Genomic DNA, 24,503 nt, shown 5'->3' with positions numbered 1-24,503 from the left:
ATTTTGCCCATTCTCTGCTCAGCGCGATAAAAACAGGTGAGGAAGAATGGCCATGTCCTGAAATAGTCAGGCACCACGAGTACTGTTGAAGCCTTTGGTGTGACAGCTGCTAGGTGGTCTGCTACAGTGTGGTGTAGATGTGGCTTTGTGAACTGGTAAATATCTGCAACAACTGTACTTCAAGAGCTCTCGTAAATACTAGGAGCATACTATTCAGATTTTTGGACCCTTTAAAAAGTATCCTAAATGAGCGATGCCAGCATACAGTGGTATAATAATGTTGGGAAAGAATAGGCCCATCTGGTATGCAACAGAGCATGAGCTTGCTGATACAGTCATGGACGTAAACCAAGCTCCAGGTTGAGTGCCATGCCTCAGCCAAGTATGAACCATGTACAGGTCATGCCATCTTCTAGCAGCATAGTTAGTCCTCTTTAGTGAGGAGAGCTACTGCAAGCACATTCATATACAGCAGCTGGCACTGGGATACAGCCCAGATATTTCAGTGTAAGCATAAACAAAGTAGAAAGTGTCTGAGGAGTTTGGGTTTGCTATGCTATCAATTCTAACCAGCTTGAACTGGTTATGAAAAGATGTAGTTCTTTGCAGAACTAACCAACAGCTCTTTAATGTGAACATGTGGAAACTCACCTTGCTTGGCTGGCCCCAGTGTTGAGGAAGAATGCAAGGAGTTTTGGAGATTTAAGCCAAAATGTGGATGTCTTTCTGTTTGCATCAGCAGCAGAAATATTTTGAAGCATCATATGCTTTTTCTTCCTGCATTTGAATCTATTACATCTCTTCCACTTCCTTCCTTAGTGGAGAGTGGAGTTGTGATTCTGTGAAGTATTCTCTGTGAAATCCTACTGCTCAGAGCTGGTAATTGTGTTCACCTGGGCTCTCACTATCGATTCCATCGTACAGTAGAGGATACAAATTAGATAAACAATGTGGTATTCTGTAAGCAGGATTCATAAACAACAGTTTGAACAGAGCTATTAGTCTATTAGTATTTATCTGCAGTCTCCTTCAAGGATACTCCTTTTCCCAAATAATTGGACAGCAATGTGCAATTTCTTACTAGGTTGTCAGGGAGCTTGAATTTGGATAACTATTGCTACATTTTGCTCCGCGAAAGGTTAGGTTCCTGTCTCCTGTATTCTTTTTGTGGTTGCCCCATTTTCTGTACACCATTTTTCTTCTTTACAAATGCAAATGTATTGATAATCTTGCAATAAGTCTTCAGTCAGAAAGAGAGTAATGTGCAAGTTCTTAATGGAGGATCTTTGGGGTACACAGGAGATTAAGATTTATTTTACCAGGCGCGTGAAGCTTCGAACTTCCTATTGTTATCTAAGTCTTCCCAAAGAGATTATATCATCTTTGAGAGATATTTAATGAATGCGGTCCATAATGCTGCAGCAAATGGTTCCATGTCATCATACCCAAGCAAGTCAGGATGCTCAGCTGCCCCTCATAGGCAAACACTCTCAGCACCTTACACACCACCCACAGTTCCACTTCTCTTTCTCTGCAGATCACCAGGCATGGGGTCTCCCAGTGTTTATTGCCTCCTTTTCTACACCTTGATTACAGGGTTTCTTTATATTACCTTACCTTTAGAACACCAGCAACAACAAAGGCCGCAGAAGACTTGCCATTCCTTTTGTGATTCTGACAGTTGGCGTGGTTGTTTGCAATAGCCTTTTTCATCCTTATGCCATTTAATACCTTCTCCCATGAAACTAAGTGGATCTATTAATTCCCCATCACATCGCCTCTGAGGTGCCTAATATGCTTTTCATGCTGTAGCATGTGGTACCACTTCTCACTACGCTTGTTTCTAACAGCTTGCAATCACAGGCTTCAGGTTTTTTATATTCTTATCACAAGAGGATGAAAATTCTTTTTTTGTGACTTGTTGACATTTGTACGTAGTAAATAAACTTAGTCACTGTGATACAAACGCAATTAGTATACGTTGAATACCAGACAAAGGCATTTTGCTCTTTATAAAGATGAGTGTGTGTTTTTACTTCAGTTGCGATGTGATTTATCAGCTAAGGTCAGGAGCAGATTTCTCACTTAAGTAACTTGCGACGACTTTGGAAGAACTGCCATAATAGACAGACTTGAGCTTGCTGGCCTCTGTCTAGAGTGCTGGCAGCCAAGCACAGGGAGCAGCTGTAAGGATGCTCAGTATTCTAGCTGACAGGCTGGTAGGGCAAGGCCAAGCCCTTCCTCAAGAAGCATTAGTTCTTCACCTCTCTGAATGTAATGCAAGTCTAATACCCTCTGCCTTCACAGTCCTTTTTGAGTTGACAACCCCATCTCACCTCTCCTACAGTGCTGACATAAATCTGCACTTTATTTTATGTTATTATTTGAGAGATACCTATCAAGGAGAAAGAGGGGCTTGTTTTGTTTTGCTTAACCTTAGGACAACAGCGTCTAGCTGTTCTGTAGCACATATGAGGTGTTTGTCACCTGTGGATCCTGAATTTAAGAAAGAATGGTCCTAGGCACAGAGCAGGGAAATGATTTGCAGTGATACAGCAGGTCAGTGGCAGAGGCTGACTCCTTGCAGAGACTCATTTAGCGTTAGCCAGTAGGGGGTGAGATCTTATTGTCAAAGCATTTGTGTAATTGCATGTAACAGATGATTTTCTACGTGAAACCTTGGAGAAATGAAAATTGCAAAATGCTTTGTTTTTAAATGCTTTCATTATTCTTTATTTGCATCAGCATTTCTTTTACATCAGCTCAAACAAGCACACATAATTAACCAAAAAGACAATAAAACCATTTAAAAAACAAAAGAGAACCACCCGATACATGTAAGATTTCAGGGATGCTTCCAACCTCCCAGAGCAGTACAGTACTCTGACAGTGCTTCACAGCTTATCCCTTGCAGGGGCTGAGTGTTTGGCAGCTCACAGTGAGCAGAGGGCTCTGTGGGGTGCAGCTTGGATGACAGCTGGGGACTGTGGAGCTGGCTCCCCTATGGCACAGCTGGGTGGCATTCCCCTGTCCCACACTGGGACCATCAAGCATCTGCTTGATGCTTCTGTAAACTTCTCTCAGGATTCTGATGTTTTCCCCCAAAGACTGTGTCAGAGAAGGAATGTGGCATTCATGGTTAAGCTGGGAAAGAGGAAACTCAGCTATGTCCATTATCTATATATATCCATTCTATGTGTGATGTGCTGCATCTAAATGAAATTGATTCCATTGATTGTTCAAATTCTCAATGTGTTTGCACCCTCAGTTGAAATTGATCTTATCAGTGTAATTGACGCTGTGGCTGTTGAGATAATTGGGGAGCAATGGATCTGGAAGTGTCAGGAAATAAATGTTTGAGTAAGAAGGAAGAACCACCCTGTGCCTGGGCACTGATAGCTGCTGAATATTTGGGATTGCACTGAGCAGCTCATGGGGGGACTGTTCTTCCTCAGCTGTGGTGAGCAAAGATGCTCTTCTGTGTGTGGTCCACCCCAGCCCACATTCACTTTAACCATGTGGCAAGTGGCATAGCTCATCCCTGCTTAACCTCTGTGGTTCACTTGATGCTCATGGTCCTAAAAAGCCATTTGGACCTTCAATTTAATATCATGAACAAACCAGAAAAAAGACAAAAATTCCTTCCTAGTGCTTACAACTCATTCTTCCCATAGCTCAATTGTCACAAGCACGAGCACCTTAAAAGACATGCTTCCATCTGAATGCTTCATCCACATTAGTGACAAATGACAACTAAGATGATTGTAACCGGAAGAAAAACGAGTGGAATATGTTTCATATTATTATTTTAGTTGTGTTTACTTCGTGTGCAGTAACATTTTGCATATAGCCACTTTCACAGTTTTGCCTTCAGAAGCCCGTAAGCAGCGATTTGGGCCCTTTTCCTGTGGGTATTTCACACAACAGAGAGAGAAAGAAGAGAGAACTTAGAAAAATCTGTTGTTTTTTATCAATAGAAATTGGTCACTAGTAGACCATGACGTTCTGTGAACATACTCTTAAATGGTTAGGAGAGAGTAATCTTGTCAGAATTTGCTTTTTAGTTTTGCTGAACTCTTAGGAAATGCAGATAATTATAATACAGGGGAATCAGGAAATAACTCCTTCTTTTTAAGGAGTTCTCACCTGCTCTTTTGTTAGGCAGCCAAATAATTATGGGCAAGAACTGTACCATGACAGAAATCTTACTGTCTCCTTCACAAATGCTTATGCTGTTGTATAATAGCAAGGCACTGTGATATTTTATTCATGTACATTGTAATTTTTCCTAAAATATTTAATTATGTAATAGATGTAATCATGTAATAGATCCCACAGTACCAGCTTATTGTAAAGGTAACCTAGCCCAACTAGTACTATAAGTACAAATTCAGTGCAGAGAGAAAAGGATTAAAGAAAAGTGGACCAATTGGGTTTAGTGCATTTCATCTCAACGTAGCAAAAGAAATGTTATCTTTCTTTTCTGTTTCTTTTTCTGCTATTTTTCATAACCCTGTGGAAATGTGGGCTAACCGCTCGTACCTCTGAGGTACTGCCCAATAGCTGCTAACATTGATTCTTCTCCCAAACCAAAATGCACCTGTCTTACTCTTTGACTTCCCAGCCCTATCCAGGATCAGAGTCAGTTTGGTTTTTTTTTGCTGAATTTCCAGATGAATCACAAAGCAAGAAGAGAAAAATCCATTCCTGTTCACATCCAGTGTCTGCTTTACAGACCTTTATGTCACACTGTGTGCCCAGAGATTGCCCTGCACACACAACTGTCACGAGAAGGATTATGTTTACTAGCTATACTACTAGCACAGATACTCCCAGGTCAGAAGTTTCAGGTGCAGAAGGGATGTCTGGCTCTACAGATAGGATTCAAATGTTTTTCTTACTTATCTGATGATACAGAAGCTATTCAGTGTGGTTTTCCTAGTTATGCATATTGATGAAAGGAATGTTTGACCGAAATCACCAAAGGACACAAAAAGGTGCTGAACACCATTTGAGATGTGTTTCGGGATATCCATTTACAGTCTCAAAAGCAGTTTTTTATTCAAAGGAGTCTGTGTTCCCTTTTGTTTTGGGCAGATGAGTCAGTATTTTTGCTGCTAATGTGAACGTCGGGTTTCTGATGTGAAGAAGGTAATGGGGACAACAAACTTTGGCATTCTTCACTTGTGTAGGCAGCAGTGAATGAATGTTATTACTTGCACTCCCTGGTTTTAATATTTAAATTATAGCACTTCTGCACTATCAATTTCAGTTCTTACTGAATAACATCAACAGTGTATTTTGCATTTTATGTATTAATTAATTTTATTCTCTGTGCTGCAGTACTCCAAAACAGATAGGCACCCCAAGCCTGCTCTGGACAAAGTCATGGAGTCCAGCTTTTCAGGTCCTCAGTCTTTCCCAGAGGCTTTGTCTCCTGACAGAGGATCTCAGCCCAGCAAGCAGCACAGGTGAGCAAATGACTGCCTGGGAAATGGGGAGGTGGCTGCTGAGGGATGCTGCCAGGTGGGTGACACATGGGAGGGAGGACTGAGCAACAGTGCTGGGAGATAGAGAGGACCATAGTGTGGATCACATGAGGTGGTAACTTCTGTGGTGTTTGGTGTAAAGCCAAGAAAACATTTGTTGAAGTCCCTCAGTCACATACCTTCTCTTCTGTTTGAAAGACTGTCCTAAACCAATGATAATGTGCCATGTAAACCAGGAAGGGCTATTTGGGTTAGGTACTAAATGTTAACCTTACTGAATCCTTTAATGTGTCATGAAAATGTCAGCTATCATGTCAAATTCGTTTTTCTTTTGGTTTATTCCTTATTCTTCGCATGTTTTCAATACATGCATAATAATTTTACTGATTGTAGATCAACTGTGTTGCCCAGAATGGTTCCCCCTTGAAGCTCTGTGGAATGTTGTAATCACAATCTAGTCAAAAGGTGAAGCTTAGAAAAAACACGGTGACATTCACTTGCCCTTGATAACATGGTTGCAACACCCCAATTTGAAATTATTAAGTGGTGAACTGTGAAGTTATTAAGCTTTTAAATGTAGAATTAAGGACTGAATATTTCTTTTTTTTAAAGGGTCCTTAAAACAAAATCTGGATGAGACTAAACTCCCTGTTTTCCGTAGGGAAATTACAGAATAAGCCAGACTGAAGTTTGAGTAAATTAATGCAGAATTGCCAAGTGTTCACTTGAACACATTTGTACACCAAAACCTCTCTTTACAAAGGGGAACAAAAACTACATTTTCTTATTTCCAGGTGTCAAGTATTGGATAGTATTAAGAGCCTTTGCTTCAGAACTGCTTTAAGACAGCTTGATTTATAAAAAATTCTTTTTCATAGTTTTATAACTTAAGATTTATTATACAAGGGCCTCACTTTATAAAAAATGCAACAGACTTTAACATGCCAGTGACTTATAAGACTGTCTTTGATTTATGTGTTGTGTGACAGCTACCTAAGTTACTCAGTTCCGGTAGTTTCTAAATTCTGTGCAGTATGGTGGGTTTTTTTTCTCCATTTCATTTGGAGTCTTTTTGTAATGTCCACCTAATTAATCACAGTCTAAACACAATTAGCCATTGTTTCTGTATATTAAATATAGATTAAAAAAAAAAAAAATAGAAGCGTTTTTATTTTTTCTTTCTTTAAACAAGGATGCATTTTGCTCTAAGCATCCCCTCACTCCATTCCATTGAGGTGCAGTGACACAGGTCCAAAGTGGTCCTAGCTGAAGTTCTCTGTCGCCCTGAAATGAACAACTAGACAAAAATAGTGGTATCTTGTCTTCAAAACATGACACAGACCTGGAAAAATTAGAGCAGCTCTGCTTTTTCTTTTTTTTTTTTCTTTTTTTTTTTTTTTTAATCATTTTATGCAATCGTTTAACTATTTATTCCGTTTCTGCTCACTATGGAAGTATTTTCTTCCACAATTAGACCTGCTTAAAATCAGTGACTGTCTGCTCAATAGTTTCTAAAAACAAAACAATTTTGCCTTGGCTTTAGGACTAACAGGGCAGGAAGTCATTGTGGCTTGCTGAAATTTGTCAGACAGAGAAGAGATCAACTAGTTATTTCATTCACATTACTGGATAATAAGTTTACTCACTCTCCCAAGCTCAGCTGAATGCAAAGATGAAAGATTGAATCACCACTGAGTCTTACTCCTATAATATCTCCTCTGTATTGCTCACTCTTATTAATGTGGAAGTATTTAATACCTTATGTTCCCATATGTAAAATAACCCTTAGTTAGAAGTGGAAAATAACAAGCATGTTTAGTGAGTAAACTTATTGTAAAGTATACAGTATGCTCAAAAATTCTTCTTGGATTATCTGTAGTTTAAGAAAGAAAACTCTTGCTGCCTTTGTATACACAGTAACAAACTGTGATTTTCTTAGCTATTGGACTGTTGTCTGATCCCTTTGCATAGCGTTTTTCTTGGTAGTTAGACATGCTGACTTTCTTTCTTTGATTCATTCATCTTTTATTTCAGTGGATTTAATTTCAGAGAATGCCGTGATGAAAGCCAAATGCAGAGGCTTGAAGCATGAACCAGCTGTATTGTCTTGCAAAAGTGCCAAAGTAGGATAAACTTTAGACTAAATTTTAAAAGAATTAGCAGTTGCCTTTTGAAATTCCATTAAAAAGACATAGGTAAAAACAGTTTTTTCGACATTAACGTTTTGATCTTGATGCTCTCAGTACAATCTAAGTTATTCTGCAAGGACAATAAATGAATTTTAGAAATCAGATATTGATAAAGTAAAGCAACTAAGAGGAAGCCTTGAAAAAAGGAGAAAGTATGAAGAATCTGTTGTTTTCCCTAGGAAAGAACATGGTCTTCTGGAGAATTTTACTTGAAAGAAATGGATTAAAGGAATGAAGTGTAGGTGGAGAAACAAACTGAATCACGAAGAACAAGAGGTCATTCTTGAAGTGAATGTTCCCAGAAAGCATTGAGAGTTGAGGGTTATTGGTGATACCAAAGTCAAGTGTTCTTGTTGGATCATAAGAGTACTATAGCCAAAGAAGCAAAGCTGATGGAGGGACAGAGAGAATATATGAAGCAAGTAGGGAAATGCTGGTTGAATGTACTTTGTTTTTCAATGAGGGTGATTGTTTGGGGATGAAGGCAGAACAGGAATGGAACAAAATGTATGAAAATAGACATCACAACAGTCAAAATAAAAGTAAAATGCAGCAATCAGTGTCCTTGAGCATACTGAAGAAATTACTCATAAGGCAGGGTAAGCACAGATACTGCTCTGGATGTGAGGTAAGGAATGAATCAAGTAACCTTGAGGAGTGGAGTAACGTGGTTCAGAATTCAGCAGTACTAAACACAAGCCCAATCATTTGAGAACTAACAACAAAAGCTTCTCCCATGAGCTGAGAAACAAATGAGGAAGAAAAGGTACAGTATGTACCACTTGATGAAAGGGTAACCAGGTTACAAAGTGATGTGGACATGCAAAAGAAAAGTAGGATGACAGGAAGCATTAGTGAAGACGCTGCCATCACAAAGTCAGAAATTTTAAAATGACTTCACAATATATTGTTTTATTGCATGTGAATGTAGCATGAGGAATCACCAGTGTTTTCTTGTCTGGATGAAATGGCCTCCTGGTTAATGTGGGCTCAAACTGCATTGATGCGTTAAAACAATAAGGGATGACTCATCTGTGTTCCCTGGAAAGGATTAGTTTGTCTCATTTAGTGTAGTAAATGAAGGCTGAAAAGAGCATATGACAGCTGCTTATAAGCACATCAGAGAAAAGACAAGAAGAACTGAAAGACCTGCTTAAAATGAACAAATACAACAGTACAGTGGCGATACAAATAGATGTCTACTCATCATAATGAATCTGAAATCTGAGTTTTCAATGTAGAGCAACATTCTGGAGTAGTCATTTTAGGTCAGAGGCTGATCCCAGCTGTACAGAAAGCATAGAATGAGGTCACAGTGGCTGGCTGAACTCTGTGCCACCAACACACCTTTGACATCTTGGTTCCTTTTTCCTATTGTATGTACCTAACTGCTAGACCTGGGATAGTGACCCCAGGCTATACATTGCAACTGTGCAGAATTACAAAGCTCCAGCGAGTGCTATTCCTGAGTACATAAGTAACATTTCTACTAAAGTACTCAAGAGTAGTTAGGCTTGCACATGGGGACTAGCTGCTGGCTAGCTGCTCTTTCATGTGAAGAGAAAAAAATAAGCCTGGGAGATCTTGCTTCGTCACCTGAACTGAGGATCTGACCAGCTCCAACCATTTATGAGCTGGAAAAACACGGGTCATTGTGCCCTTGTGGTTTGGTTGTTCTCCTACGTCATCTTTGGTGTTTTGTTACACTATTGGTTTTTGCAAAGGCAGGAGAAAAATGTGATGCTTAAATGCTTGGAATGTAGGATGCTACGGGGATTTAAACATATCAAGTGAATAACACACTCTTAAAGTCCTCAGCTAATGCCATCATTTTTTAGCATAATACACTCGTTATAGTCTTAGTATTACTTAAAGTACACGCAGCTTTGCTGAAGTCCCAGAGATGACATGAACTCTGTCCTTTGAGGGCCTCTCTATAACAAAGATGCCAATAGAGGCTCGTGCTTTTTGTGTCATCTCATGCTTATTAACAGCCTGACGAAAGGACTTTGTGATACAGTACTGTGCCTTCCTATGGCATTTATTGAGAGATGCTTATGTTTTTAAGTATAACAGATCTGAAAATTGGTTAGAAGTCTGAATAGTTCATCTGAACTTAGCAAAAGACTGTGTACCACTGCCTAAAAATGTGGCTTCCAGCGAGTTGTGGAAGACGCTCTTTATCTGGCAGCTATCTCTATCTTTGGGGTACATATTTAGTATTCCTGTCTAGCAAGGACAAGCAGTATGGCTTTCAGCTTCAACCAGCACAGTTTGTGTCTTGTTATCAGTAGGCAGTGTTATAGGTAGTGCAGTAAGCCACTCTATATAGTTTTTGTACATACAGAAACAGAGTATTTACCATGAGTTTTAGAATTTCCTTTTCTTCCTCCTTATTTTCTCTTTGTGAATGACAGTCATGTATCCCAGTTCAAGATTTTATTATTTTACTTTTAAAGAAAACTATTAGAACTGCAATTGTGTGGATGAAGGCAGCTTAATAGTACTAGAGATGAGCTTACATTTAGTACATGATGTACAAAACTGAAGCTGATGCAAAAAAAAAGAAAAAAAAAAAGGAAAAAAAATTAACACTTGATGTTTTAGCATCTTTCTCTTTAATGTCTAATTCAGAGCATAACAGCAGGGGGTATCTTGAGAACACAGAGAAAATGTGATGGCACAGGTGGAAGGAATGCAAGAGATACCAAGGAAGAGAATGATGAAAATCGAAGTGATGTGATAGTACTATCACCAGAAGGGAAAGTGAGACTCAAGAGGCGGGAAAAAAAAAAAAAGAAGGGAAGAAGTAAATAATGATGCACACAACCATGCTTATAGTTGCATTGTGCTCATTAAATGAGAAGGAATTCACATTTGAAGTTTTAACATTTTAATCGTATTCCACTTGTTAGTCCTTTTCATGTTTCCATTAACAAAGGTACTTTTGAATGTGTTCATAATGAGATGTGCAATCAATTATGTTTAGTAATTAACTGGGAAAAAAAAAAAATAGTACAGGATGATTTCCAGAGTTACTGTATATTCACTGCACTGTACAGTTAACCTCACTGGAGAGCTGGTTATGTTCCTTGAAAAGGGGATTACTCCCACCTCCTGAGACAGTCTTTGTTTTTACTCAGTTTCTCTACCTGAAGAAAATTTTCACACAGAACAGTTTACAAAGATGAATGCCAAGTTCTTTATTAACTTTAGAGGTTCTTAAGCTATTTATTTCAAACAATTAATTCATCGGAACTGCACTTCTTCTCAGTTTATGAATTACTTGTGAGATATTTCAAACCTATTCTGGTTTTTGTTATTCTTGAGTAATCAATAGATTTTGGAGACATTATTTGCTGCAGCTTTCCTTATTGTTCCGCTTTATTGAATAGCTTAGTTACATGGGTTATCTCTTTTACCCACTTAGACCGGAGAACAGAGCAAGGAAGAAACTAATGTTGTCTGAAGAAGGGGAAATTACCTGGAGAAATGGGAAGGGCACTGTTTTCTAAAGAAAGGGAAGCACGTAATGTGAGCAATAGAGCAGAGGCCTGTGAGGGACATAGCTAATTGCAAGCTTACTGAGCCCAGTTCCCTCAGCCTTTCTTTGTAGGAGAGGTGCTCCAGGCCTCTGAGCATCCTCGTTGCCCTCCTCTGGACCTGCTCCAACAGCTCTGCATCTTTCCAGTGCTGGGGGACCCAGGCCTCGATGCAGTACTCAAGATAGAGCCTCTAAAGGGCAGGGAATTAGGGGACAATCACCTCCCTCTCCCTGTTGGCCACATCTCTGTTGATACAACCCAGAATACTGTTGGCCTTCTGGGCTGCAAGCAAAACAACAACTATTAAACACTGCCTTTCTAGTTTCAAGTAGCTGCAATAAATGCCAGGTTTGTTAAGTTAATCAGTTTGTTGACTTCCTTAGTACAGTGATGAACGTACTGCAATCAGTAATAACAAAAAAACCAAAATTTCATTATCCTTTGTGAATTATTCATTCAGCCACACCTTTTAAGACTCCCTGATTTAATAATCCAAGTTTCCTGAGCAGAAAATAGCAATTGTTTTGTGATACGGTAATGATATTTTACAGAATACAAGCTGTATCTCACAACTTGAATTCAACCCTCTGGAATGAAAGGCTGGAACTTGAGTCTAACTTGTTTTTGTACTCAAAGGGTTTTTTTGCAGCCTTCTTAATAGCTAAGGAAAATCTATTTAAGGAAGCATAAAAAATCTTTACGGGAGTGCCATTGCTATGAGTTATCGATCTTTTCAATTAAAATGCACCAGGCATGTGCAAGATAACGGTACAGCGACCAAAAAGGAACATGAGCAGTAGAGTAGAGATTGTTGGATTTCTTTCTTTTTAGAGAGAAGCGGCAGGTTTTAATAAAGCATGTTGTCCAAGAGAACTTGCCCAAGATATTTGATCCCAGCAAGAATTTCTTTTGGGAATAGGTATGGCCCCAATTATAAGTACAGTTTCAGTTACATACAGAATGTGAATTGCTATTAGATCATGTTATAGTAAGTGAATTAAGTTGAGGAAAAGTCATTTGCATAGCTGAATTATATCAGAAGTTCTAATTATTCACCTAACCAAAGGTAATAATCCTTTGTATCCACCAAACCTGTACTAAAACTTCATTAAGGATCCAAGAGTATACTGAATAATAAATGCACATTTCTGAGCCTCAGGAGATGTTATAAGGAGTAGCTGGAAAATGAATAGCCCAGTCATGCCATGCAGGATAAATGGGTTATATTTTGACGTAGTTTTGTGATCCCATGTTTTTGAGCTAGCAAAACCTGGATTTGTGGCTAATAATAGAAAAACTGTGGATTGTGGATACCTTTTAATTCCTGCATTAAATAAAAAGAAATTTGTTTTTTACAAAACACAACAAAAATATTGCTTACAAACATGTTTTCTGTCATACCACAAAAAGGTACAGTTCTATTTATCAATGAGTATAAAACAAGAAAACAATCAATGTATAGAATACAAGTACATAACAATCTATATAAAAAAAAGAAGGAAAACAGTATGAAAGGAAGTGTCATCTGAAATGGAGGAAACTTGTGTCATGGATGGTTTCTTCCAGCCTCATTAATATATATATTTTTTCCTTGCATTAACCTTGTATTGCCAGCAAGGAGGACCCCTGGGCCAATAGGTAATATAATGGGCTTTTAAACTTAAGATCTGGTTTTGAGCTCAATCTGATAGACTTTTGCTGTTTATTTCCACTATTGGAGGGTCAGTCTCCTAATATCAGGATTGTGGTACTCAGCAAGGAATAAAAGAAGCATCCTTCATCAAGGATAAGAAAACATTTTAAGATGCCAGTCAATTATTCTCATTCTTGGAAGGGATGTGATCTTTTAGATATAGCATAAACAGCAGCTAGCTGTGGATTACAGCAGTGTGTATCCTTAGAGAGTTTCTGCTGAGGTGGTAGTCTGCCACAGCAAAGTTTATAAGAACAGTAATCTATGCATGATTAATTTTGCATCTTTGCTTTGTAGAAGTATACCCTTTTGCAGTGATAATCATTACTGTACCCTTGGTGTCTTGTTTCTAGAAGTCTCTCTTCATGCTGCAGCCCAGGACAGAAAAACGGGATGCTACATAGAAATGCCTTTCGGAGAACTCCTCCCTTACCTCGGGGTAGGTTCAATGGGATTACGGGACCAGCATATCAACAGCTAGAAGAGTCCAGGATCACAGAGCAGGACACAATACCTTGTCATGGGTAAGTAATGAAATATGCACAGTAAGCCAGCACTACTTGAAGAAATAATTCTAAGTAATGTTTGCACAGCACTTCTTTCTTCTGTCAGCACTGGACAAATAAGAGGAAATAATTCAGAAGTTCAACTTTCATGTTTTTTAATGCAATCTTTTTAGATAGCATGTTTGCTGTAGATGGAAAACTGAAATCCAGTTCATGTGAGTTTGTCTTTGAACACATACAAAGAACCTGTGATTTTCCATTTTCTAATTCACCTCCAGCTGTACATAAGGTCTGAATTTCAGAAGAGCACCTACAGCAGCCTTTGAAGTCTTTTGCAATTGTGGAGTTGTTTTGCATAACATTTACATAGCCCTATAGATCTCCAGAGGCTTTCCAGAATCACTATAAACACACTACGTGTAACACCAGGAGGAATACCTGCAGTGGAGCTCTAGTCTCATTTAAAGATGCCAGAGTCCCAGCTTAGCACAGACAGAAGCAGGCACACATCAGTCCATAGCCAGGCATCACAGGAGGGAATGTGACTTTGCTCACTAAGTCTCTTGTAGCTGAATCTGCCTAATGAAGCTGGCTACAGTGATTAGGGGAGGCAGACTGAGAGTGGGGCTTGCCTGGGATAGAGGAGAAAAAGCAGAAAGAGAGTCATCTTTCTGTTCAAAAGTTCAGGTTTGCCTCATGCTTCTTTTGTTGTTGCAGATTGCTTCTTCTAAGGAAGAGCTTGTTTGTTGCTTCTTACAGTCAGGATACTGCTGTTTGTTTCTGTGATAATGTAGACCTTAAGAAAGTTTGTGACTAAATGGAAGTTTTGTATCAGGCAGGCTGTTGCTTCTCTGAAACACAGGCACAGAAGAAAGCTGTGTTGGCCTCTTTTAGCTTGAGAAGCGGGATAAAAAACAAAGCAAAGCTGCCTCGTGGCTATAGGTGTAATTGCTCTCCTCTAGGAAATCAGTACGTGGTATTACAAGTTTAACCTTTTATTGGCCTTTATTTGGCCTGTTGATATTTTGCACAAGGTTGGTTTGTTGCTTTTTTTCACTGTGCCTTTTGGCCTCAGTCCCTGAGGCACCTCGTCCTTATTTTCTGTACTATGTGTGTCTGTACCACTGGACTTGCTTTGTTCTACCTCTGTCAGTGGGACATGTCCTCAGACAGAGGCCTGCAAATGCACTGGCAAGTGCTGTTGCATTGGAGTGCCAGCAGTAGCATAACAGATGTGATAATAACATCCTTAAACCAGTCCCCATGAGAAGGAATTAGAAACATGTCAACACTAGGCATGAAAATTAAAGCAACTCTTTGATCTTGCTTTATTGAAGTGTTTTGATGACAGATAGTGTATTTTTATGAAAGTGTAGTCTTGCAAGAATGTAACAAAGCTTTTTGCAAGGGGTGCAGTAATGAAGTACTGTAACTAAACTAAATTTTAATAACTATATCAACTAAAATTTAAGTGCACATCTGATCTCTGGACCAAAATACAACAACAATTCAGTAATTCTACTTTAAGTGAAGAAATTCCTTCTACCCATGAACCCTTTTTCCCCAGATCTTTTTCTTACCATCTGTTTCAGACTGTTGGTGCTCTCAGTAGATACTGGCCCAACTGTCCTTATAGAAGCTGGGGTCCTTTTGCTGATTCAGGAAAGCACCAGCTCTCAGTATTTGCCATTTGTAGACTTTGAGTCAAATATGATTGGTTCATCAGTCTGCTACTCGGAGTAGCAGAGAAAACTTCCTGAACTGAAAGGACTAAAGTAAACTAATGTCTCCATGGCAGTCACATCTGCCTGAGCATTTTGGGATATCATGGTGTCATGCTCACATCCCGCTGATCATTTTGGGGTGTCATGGGCATGCATGCATGCAATGAGAGGGACAATACATTGATCCCACGCTGTCAGTGACAGCTATTTGCATTGCCTGCTATCAGCTGCTAGAGGCAGGACTTTATATCTGCAAATGTGTATTTGTACAGATACCCAATGTGTCGTATATTCAGGTAGACATACAGGTAGGTATGCATGCTTCCAAAGCTGAGCAGAAGCCTGCTAATGTCACTGCAGTGAGTGACTTTCATTCATCTTAATGGACTTGGCCATCAAGCCCCTACAGTGAACACCTATAGCAATAGGGCTTATAGCAAAGCTCTTTGCACTAGACTGAATGAAGCCCATTTTGTATTTTAAGTTATTAAGTCCTGTCTTGCTTTAATGTCTCTTTTAAGGGACAGCGTAATTATGCTTCATTCAGTTTCATTCATTGACAGACTCCTGAAAACTGTGTAACAGGTGGTTACTGATGCAGACTTATAAACTTTTAAGGGCTTTTTTGCTTGGTTTCACCAGAAGAGTGAGCAGAGCTGCACTTCGAAGAACACGCGCAGTTGAATTGATTCAGACCAAATAATTTGTTTCAGAAAAAAAATAATACAAATACCTTTCTTAATGCCATTTTAGTTCTGGGCAACAATTATAGGAAACGGTCATTATTATTCTGCACTTAGAGGTGTTTATTGACTGAAGTCTCATTGTGTTGTAACCAGCAAGAGTTTGGCACCAAAAGGAGAAGCGGGGATCTGTTTATAGTTAACTAAAAGCTCACATGGCTCGCAAGTCATATCTCTGCTAGTTCAGTACATTGCCTGTTACACACAGTACATGGCGCTTTCACCTCAGTCTTTCTTTGAATGCTGTGTAAGCACAGGGCAGAAACATGTACTTCTGGCATAAGTGTGTTCATCTGCACTTCAAAAAAAAGCAGCTTTGGAAATATGCCAGGCATTAAGTTACATGTTATTGTTACTGCCAATTAGTTTTCAAAATACCAAGAATAATTGAATCCTATTTATGGAATTGGCAAATGTTACTGTTATCTCACTCAACTCATTTAGATAATTTTTTCTTGGTTTCGCTCATATATCATCCATATAATACATCCATTGCATGTGAAATTCATTAAAAACATTCACTCCCTTTGTTTTCAGGGTGCAACCCAGAATATATTTAGGGCCCGAATTACCAAAAAGGGGAATAATGCAGCTGATGAGATCCCTCCAGCTATAGTCGTTTGAACAATTATATAATAAGCAAATGCAAAGGAAACAAGAATGGGCACAACAGGTCTGCGCTCTTTTGTTTTCCTTTATTATTATTATTTTATTTTTTTCAGTTGTCCTCCCTCTGGAATAGTTTTGCTAATTAGTTTTTCATTCATACTGATTCTCAAAAACTGTTCAAAAAAGGCCCTCAGTAAATGGCCATAAATGTGTCTAAGCACAGAACAAAAGTAATTAACCAAAAACTGACCCCTTCTGTTTCAGAGTAAAGCATAAATGCAGCTGTACAGCATGTGAAAGAAATACTGTTCCATATTCCTAAAAGCCACTTGCTTTATTGTTCCTCTGTGTCCCACTTCCCAAAGCAGTATCTTGTTCCATCAGATAGCAGCAAAGCTCACAGTGCCTCCTCCTTATTTCAGAGCTCCCAGTTGTGCTTTGTTGTCTTTTGGGGATGCTGCTGCAGAATTTCAGCACAGCAACGCACGGCGCTGCGTGTGTGCATATACCCAGGCTCATATCAAGCAGTTGTGCATAGCCACCGTAGACGAGCTAACTGCAGATCAGTAGCACTCTCCTGGAAATGTGCCTAGAGATGTTTTCTCCTCTTTTGTCTGTCTGACAGCTCACCAAGAGGATAGGACCAAAGGAAACCTGTCCACTTAATTAGCTTTGTACGCTTTTATCAGGCTGTAGCTGTTTTGAACGCTTTAATTGCTGTTCCCAAGTTCTCTTTCTGCTAATGCCAGAAGAAGCAAGGCACATGTAAATAGAGTGCCCTGGGGGAGGTCCAGTGAGTTTAAGCAGCTTTCAGAAAACATCCTTCCTGTCTAAGCTCAAACATTTGCTCTGTACCAGATGTAGTTATCGCTTTTCATGATGAACAATAAAACATGTTAGGTTTCTCATTGGCTTGCCCCATCAAATAGTGATAAGAACACAAAGCTGATGATGCATAAAATATTCACATCGCTTGGAGGTGATGCCTATGGTTCTTGGTGATCACAAGTAGTAGAAACACTGCATTTTTAGTAATACTTCTGGAATGGGAAACATCTTCTTGAGCATTGCTTTCTTTATATTTAGGATATTTTCCATGTCTGGTCTTTAAATACACCAGTGAAAACATTGTCTGACAACAATGATGAATTCGGCTTTGAATCAAAATGGAAATGTCAATTAAAATTGCACTGAAGTTGCCTCACAAAAAATGAAATAATTCTATAGTATAGGTAAATGGAGGTTAAAGGATTTTTCTTGAAGAACAGGTGAATAACATTTTCCAGAGCACAAGACTTTATTTCCAGATGAGGTCTAAGAAACCAAATCATGTCAGCATTGGGTAATTACTAAAAATGATGTATTTTCCAGAGTTAGAGTGCACGTAGACTCTCTGCATATTTGAAAGGGTGCACAGATGATTGTTTCCATGAATTAACAGACCATAATTTTGTTTCAATCTCTCTTCCTTTTCACCTTTCTAAGTGTTTTCCTGGAATAGCGATTTGATGTTGAGAGTTCTGATGTTCAAGAAAGTATCAATCCATTTCTCTGGTTAGAAATGGAAGAATGAGACTTAAAATTTCATTTATAGGAGGAAAGAAGAAAAAAAAAAAAAAAAAAAAAAGGGTTTGAAGGATTTTTTGTGTTGAAAGGGACCCTTAAGGGCCATCTAGTCCAACTCCCCTGCGATTAGCAGGGACACCTACAGCTCCATCAGCTGGTTCAGAGCCTGGTCCAGCCTGAATTGAATGTCTCCAAGGACAGGGCTTCCACCACCCCTCTGGGCAACCTGTGCTATTGCTATATCACCCTTACTGTAAAAAATGTCTTCCTTATGTCCAATACTGTATAACTCCTGAAAGCATGTAAAAAGCTGTTGTTATTATTCTCGTGTACTGGTGGGGAAAATGGGACAGAGGGAAAAGCAGTGGCAATAAAACCCAGATCTCCAGAGCCTGCTGTTTTCTCCAGAGCCACACTAGCACTAAGTGCTCTGTGTGTGACTCAAAACAGCCGCGTGTCCTTGCAGCACAGCTCTTGTACAGCATTCCTTCCGCTGGTCACATCTGGCTGCTCAGTGTGTGACAAAAACTCTTTCTTATTCCTTTCAGATATTCATCTAGTGGTTTAAAAACTCCTCAGAATACTTCAATAAATATGCAACTGCCTTCAAGAGAGACAACCCCTTATTTTAATAACGTGGATCAGAAGGACTTGGTCGGATACTCATCTTCAAGGGCCAACTCAGTTCCCATCATCCCATCTGTGGGCTTGGACGAAGCCTGCATGCAAATGCAAAACGTTTCTGAAGTAACAGGCATCAAATGGTGCAAAAACTCCTATTCAGCTGAAGTTGTCAATGTGAGTTCCCCTGTCAGTAATTGTCTTATAGCAGAACAACACGAAGTGAAAATATTACTAGAAACTGTGCAGGAGCAGATTCGTATTCTGACTGATGCAAGGAGGTCAGAAGACTTCGAACTGACGAGCGTAGACACGGAGAGCAGCGCGAGCGAGAACACCGCCTTCCTGCCTATGAGCCCTATGGCCAAGGCAGATCGAGAGGCACAATTTGTCTTAAAAAGTGAAATGCAAAGAGACTCAGCATTGACCAAGTGACTTCGTGTGGGGGTTGCAGGAGGGGGAATAAGAGATCTGTGCATTCGATGCTTTGCTAAACAGGAAAGGAGGAAATTAAATACAAATTATTTATATGCATTAATTTAAGAACATCTACTTAGAAGAAACCAAATAGTCAATCGCCCTCATATCATAGTTTTTTTTAACAAAATATTTTTTTAAAGGAAAGAAATGTTCCGGGAGTGATGAGGTGTACATCAGGTGCTTTCTAGGCAGGATTATACATACAGTTTCAGTTCCAGAGTATTTTAACACTGTCCTGTTTGGCTGTCAGAAGGCATAGGCTATGCATCCTATTTTCAATAAAGGCTAAGACCGTTCTAAAAACCATTTTTGCTTTCAGGGCAGCACTGCAGTGAATGCCGGCCAAGGATGTGAGTCCCAAAACACTAGCACAGACCCAGTCCCCTCTGCTTTCAGTTTTGGGTTTGTACCAAGGGAGGAAACACACAAACACCTACTTCTTGGCACTAACTGTGTAATGACCGTAAATCCTTAATTGAGCCAGATGCTTGACTCTCTACCTTACCTGAGTGTGTCTGTCAGCTCAAGAAAGTCAGTGGAAACTTTTAGGAGCTTTGGGTCGGGCCAAGCCTGGAGAGGGATTGGGGCCTCTGGATGGAGGTGCAGTGGCCCTGTGGCTGCTCCATCTTCCGAGCTTTGTCCATCAGAGCTTCTCGGTTGGAGGAAGAGGAAGAATGAGGGAAACTCGAAGTGCAGAAGCACGCACTATGGCAGGTTTGGGTTGGTTTAGTTTTTAAGAGTGGGAATGTTGTTCTTTACTGATCCCTAAACATTTCTAAATTGTTACACTTTGAAGGCATTTGTACGCTCTCGAGGAGCACTTCGGTTTGCGTGTGTTGTTTTATTTTTAACCTATTTTTGTTATGGGTTATTCAGAGATGAATCTGGGAGATCCAACATGGTCGATGGCCAGCTGGTAGGTGTCCACGCTGCCCTAATTTGATCTCAGTTCTCTGATCATTTTAATTAATCGTGGCTTTGGCTTGTGAACTTTAAAGCTCCAGCCCTGCAGATAGCTTAGTATGGGCAGACCCAGGAGCGTGCACATAGCTGATTCTGATGGGGCTATACATGAGCAGATGGTTTCCAGCAAATCAATCCCTGCTGCCTTAGAGGAGGCCTTAGAGAAGAAATGTCATTTCCTGATAACACTATCCCAATCATACTGTAAGCATTTTTTTTGCTTTTGCTTCCTTTTGACTCCTTCTTCCTCCCCATAAATTGTAACATTACATGCCAATAATGCAATGAATTGGATTTGGTGGCTCACATGTTACGGTTTTCATTGTTATTAAAATATCTGCTTATTTGTGGGGAAAAAGAATATAACCTATAATAAATAATTACCAAATAGCCTTCCCTGATAATGTCACAAGATTGATTTTAAAAGTTACCATATATACAGAATGTATTAAAATATTATTTGCAGCAAATTAATTGTTAAATTTATTAGATGTGCCCCAGACTTTCCAGTTCACAAGTGTCAAGACTTCCCAAAATAGCACAATCAGTCACAGAGTGCTGTTGTATGTTTAGTCAGAATAAAGCAATATTTTATCCTCTGTCAAGTCAATTTGAACAAGAAAATGCTGAAGGTGTATGTCATTTATTTTGTGCCTAGCTGAGGCATTAAAAAAAAAAAAAAATCCTCTTCACAAATCTTCATTCAACAAGTCTTACTTTGGTATTCTTGGTTTTTTTTTCTTTATATTTTTTGGCTTATTTTGTGTGTGTGTGTTTTGTTGTTTTGTTCTGGCTCTTTTTTTAATTTTTTTATTTTTTTTTTTTTTTTAATGATGAAATTGTCTTGTTTACAGAACTTTCTATGGCTGTAATCTCTGCCGTGTGTTTTCAATAAGAATCTATTTGAGGGCAAAATATGCTTTATGCCTAGGATGGAGCATGCCTCATTCAGACTCCTTTATAAAAAGCTGCAGAGCTATTCTCATAGCAGGAGGATGAGGCTGTAGGCTGGGGTCCCCACAAAGAGTGGTCCCCCTGTGCCGTGTTTTTGCACTGCGTAGTGGCTGGCACAATCTCACTGGGTTAGCTGCCTATGCTGGCGTGGCACAAAACCCACACCAAACAAACCTCTGGAAGATGAACTGTGCTAAGTGGGGCTTGGCTTCACAGCGGCCCAGTTGCGTGACTTTTCTGCTAACACCATTTGTTTCCTGCCAGCTTAGGACATAAGCCAAGTGAGCGTGCATCTGCCCATAAGTGAACACACCTGTAATTTAACAAATGGATTCTATGTAAAGCTCCAACTCAGTAATTTGTGGAGCATGCTCAAAATTAATTGTTCACCGTTAATTATGTCAAGAAATTGTACCTCTGCAGTAAAATGCAAAATCTTTCAGTAATTGCTCTGTCAGCACCAAATCTTTTCAATCCAACTGTAAGGTCTACTTGCCCCCAAATCCTGCCAAACTGTGCAAACTCTCTTCTGGCAATGTATTGGAAACACACTGCAGGATTTCTGTTGAAGAAAGAACTATATCATAAACAATGCCTTTAATGAGAGAATGTGTTCACTGAGCACCCCCAAAAGACCCAGAAAGAGGGAAAGAGCAATGTACTTTAATACAGTGAAATGTTTGACTGAATGATTGATGGAGATCTGAAATGGTGAGGATTCCTTCAGTTCCTGTTAGAGATGCGATCTTGTATTCAGCAAAGGATGTGTGACTGTTATATGTTAACTGTTCTATTCAGTTTTCAGCATGTTTGAATAGAGAGACGTTAATATTAACCATATGACAGACTAGTGTATTATTTGTTAAGAGTTAACACTTCAGATCCTATTGAAACTGTCATTGTTTACAGAGGAAGAGAAACTGATTTTCAAACATTGAAACAGGTGAACTTACAGTGATTTGTGTGTTTCTCTAATGCAATTATTTTCCCCCCACGGACCCTCCTATTTTACAGCAAATGGGACATTTTCTCTGAGGTCTCACATTTAGGTATGTAGAGGACACAAAAGGTTACCTAAAGTTGCACTGAACCAGCTGAAATGGTAGGCCAAATTTTGCTTTGTTTCTGAATCTAATCATCCGATGGATCTCAGTGGATCAGAAGGGATGTGTCGGTGCGAGAACATAGTTTATTCCTAACATAGCATCTATTCCTGCCCTTGGAAAGAGACTGTAATCTCCTTATAGAGGCTTTCAACTCTGTCATTTACCTGAAACATAATTAAAAATAACATCAGACCTATGAACTTTGAGTGTTATCCGGTGTGAATATTCACACGCAGAGCACTACGCTCAAGTAAACTGAGATAACAGCTAGTTAGGTGTATCTGAACTTCCTCTGAACTAAACAGAGAAACCCCGCATCTCTTCAGCATAATGTTGTAGAGCAGAATTGTAAGAGTGATGCATATCCCTTTTAGTTTTGTTTTTTTTTCCATTTTGCTTCTGAATAGAATTTCTTCAAAACAGCCCGAGCAACCCCCAAAAGCAGCAGAATGATGCCAGTATTTGAGGTAGGAACTGTGGGTGAGTATGGGCAAATCTCATGGTGCTAACCACTAAAAAACTTCAGTTCTTCTACCATCCAAAGCTGAAAGTTAATTCTTGAAGGGCGATGTTTCAGTGAACAAATATATCAGTGAAGAAAGAGCTCTTCAACATGCTTTTGGCATTTAGTCACCTGCCAGGCTCTCAGCTGATGTAATTAGTGCAGTAATTATATGCTAACAGAGGATTACATCTCAAATCTTTTCTACTCTATACTGAGTAGAGTGTCATGAATATTAGTAGTCTATTGCAAGATGTGAGGGCTGCTACACTGATTTATGAATCTGTTTTTATTCTACTTACGAAAATTATACACTTAGCATTAAGCAAGCCTTGCCTGGAATACCGCGTGAGGTTTGTTAGATGAGTGCTTGGTGTGCCAGGTCCACCCTTTTACAAGAGCTGAGTATCACTGACAGGGCTCCAAAAGCAGTCGGATGAGCACCATTTAAAGGTGGGTGATTCAAATATTATTAGTCAAAATCCTCTGGAGCCTTTTGTTTACATTTTGTAAAAACCGTGGGACTGCTGCAGGTGCTAGCACCTAAATGAATCAGAATTTTCAAACAGATAATTCCCACCTGCTTATCTTCTAGGGAGGGACAGAAGTTCAGATTACTCTTTCCAATTCATACCGAGTTACCCTCAGTTTCTAATTGCGGACGCTACTTGAACTCTTAACAGAAATAATGAGAATAAATACCAAAGAAGGACGCTGTCCGAGTACTAGCTGCAGCAAATGAAGTTAAAGCTTGAAGGAACAGACCCAGAATAAAATCTTTTTTCTTTCTTTTTTTTTTTTTTAATGACATAAATGTACATTTCCTTGCAGTGAAGTGTAGTTTCCCTGGAAACTTTTGTTCACTTGGGAAAACAGTGAGTTTATATGGATGATTTGTTATCTTGGCACGAATTTAAAATCTTCAAGAAGACTGGGAAAAAGTAAATACTTTAAAGTATAACATTGTTCTGTATCTTGCTGAAAATATAAGGGAATGCACTTTTTTTTTCCCCTTTTGTACCGTTTTATTACTGTAAATGAACAGTAAGATTATAATCCCTTTGTTCTGATGCCTACTCACATGAAAACAACCAGGATAATCAATTTCCAGGTTGGAGGTCTCTGAGCTCTTCCAAATCACATTTATCAAACTCAGTTTTTGTGCTTTATGTAGCAAATTCATATATGAGATAAAAATTACATAGCTGTTTTAACTTTAATCTTATCATGACAGGGAAGCAGCCATCCTCAGTGTATGCTGCACAGCGTAAAAATGCTTTCTTAATAGTAAAACTCACATAGGCTGTTTAGCTGTTAAAACTGCTATAAAAATACAAAAATACTATTTAATTTATTAATTACCATGTTAATAATGTTTGAGAAAAGGATAACTAGTAGAAATTGCTAAAGTTTTCATAGTTTTATTTTCCATTGGAACCATTGTTTTGATTCATTGTTACCATAGCAGCGTCTTCAGCGTCTCCTGTAGGGACAAAGTGCTGAGTCTGCACTGATGGGATGCTTGCTCTTATTTCCTTGAGAAGATTGAGCTCCATCGTCTTTGGACAGCAGTCTTATGAACAGTCAAGGATCTAATATTCCTTGTAACTGTTCTTGTGAAACTTTTTCCAAATGAGAAATTCGGCAGTACAACCTACGGGTTGGTTGGGTTTGGGGTTTTGTTTTGTTTTCTACAAAGGAACTATTATATTTTATGGATATAATGAAGAGCTTTTTATTGATGACTGAAGAATGTAAATTAAGAGTAGGATATATGTAAGGGGCATGGAAATTCTACATTTGTAGCATAGCT

The 24,503-nt window shown here is 39.1% G+C and overlaps 1 protein-coding gene across 7 annotated transcripts in view; it reads left to right on the top strand.

The window, feature by feature from the left end:
* NRG3 (neuregulin 3) overlaps positions 1 to 21,922 on the top strand; it is a 366,191-nt gene extending 344,269 nt beyond the window's left edge. For 6 of the 7 annotated variants that reach the window (XM_085554946.1, XM_032445355.2, XM_015866076.3 and 3 more), the window contains 3 exons: positions 5,344 to 5,471; positions 13,270 to 13,440; positions 18,613 to 21,922. In XM_085554946.1, the coding sequence (XP_085411072.1) occupies positions 5,344 to 5,471; positions 13,270 to 13,440; positions 18,613 to 19,120 (807 nt within the window). In that variant the 3' untranslated portion in view covers positions 19,121 to 21,922. Of the gene's footprint in view, positions 1 to 5,343; positions 5,472 to 13,269; positions 13,441 to 16,426; positions 16,563 to 18,612 lie in introns of all 7 variants that reach the window. The other variant, XR_014948838.1, reaches the window with a different exon arrangement.
* The last annotated feature ends 2,581 nt before the right edge of the window (positions 21,923 to 24,503 follow it).

Source organism: Coturnix japonica, chromosome 8 (assembly GCF_054131305.1).
Source record: "Coturnix japonica strain WE chromosome 8, WE-NBRP24, whole genome shotgun sequence".
Taxonomy (NCBI): Eukaryota; Metazoa; Chordata; class Aves; order Galliformes; family Phasianidae; genus Coturnix; species Coturnix japonica.
Note: the sequence above shows the minus strand (reverse complement) of the source record. Positions and strands in the feature narration are given on the sequence as shown.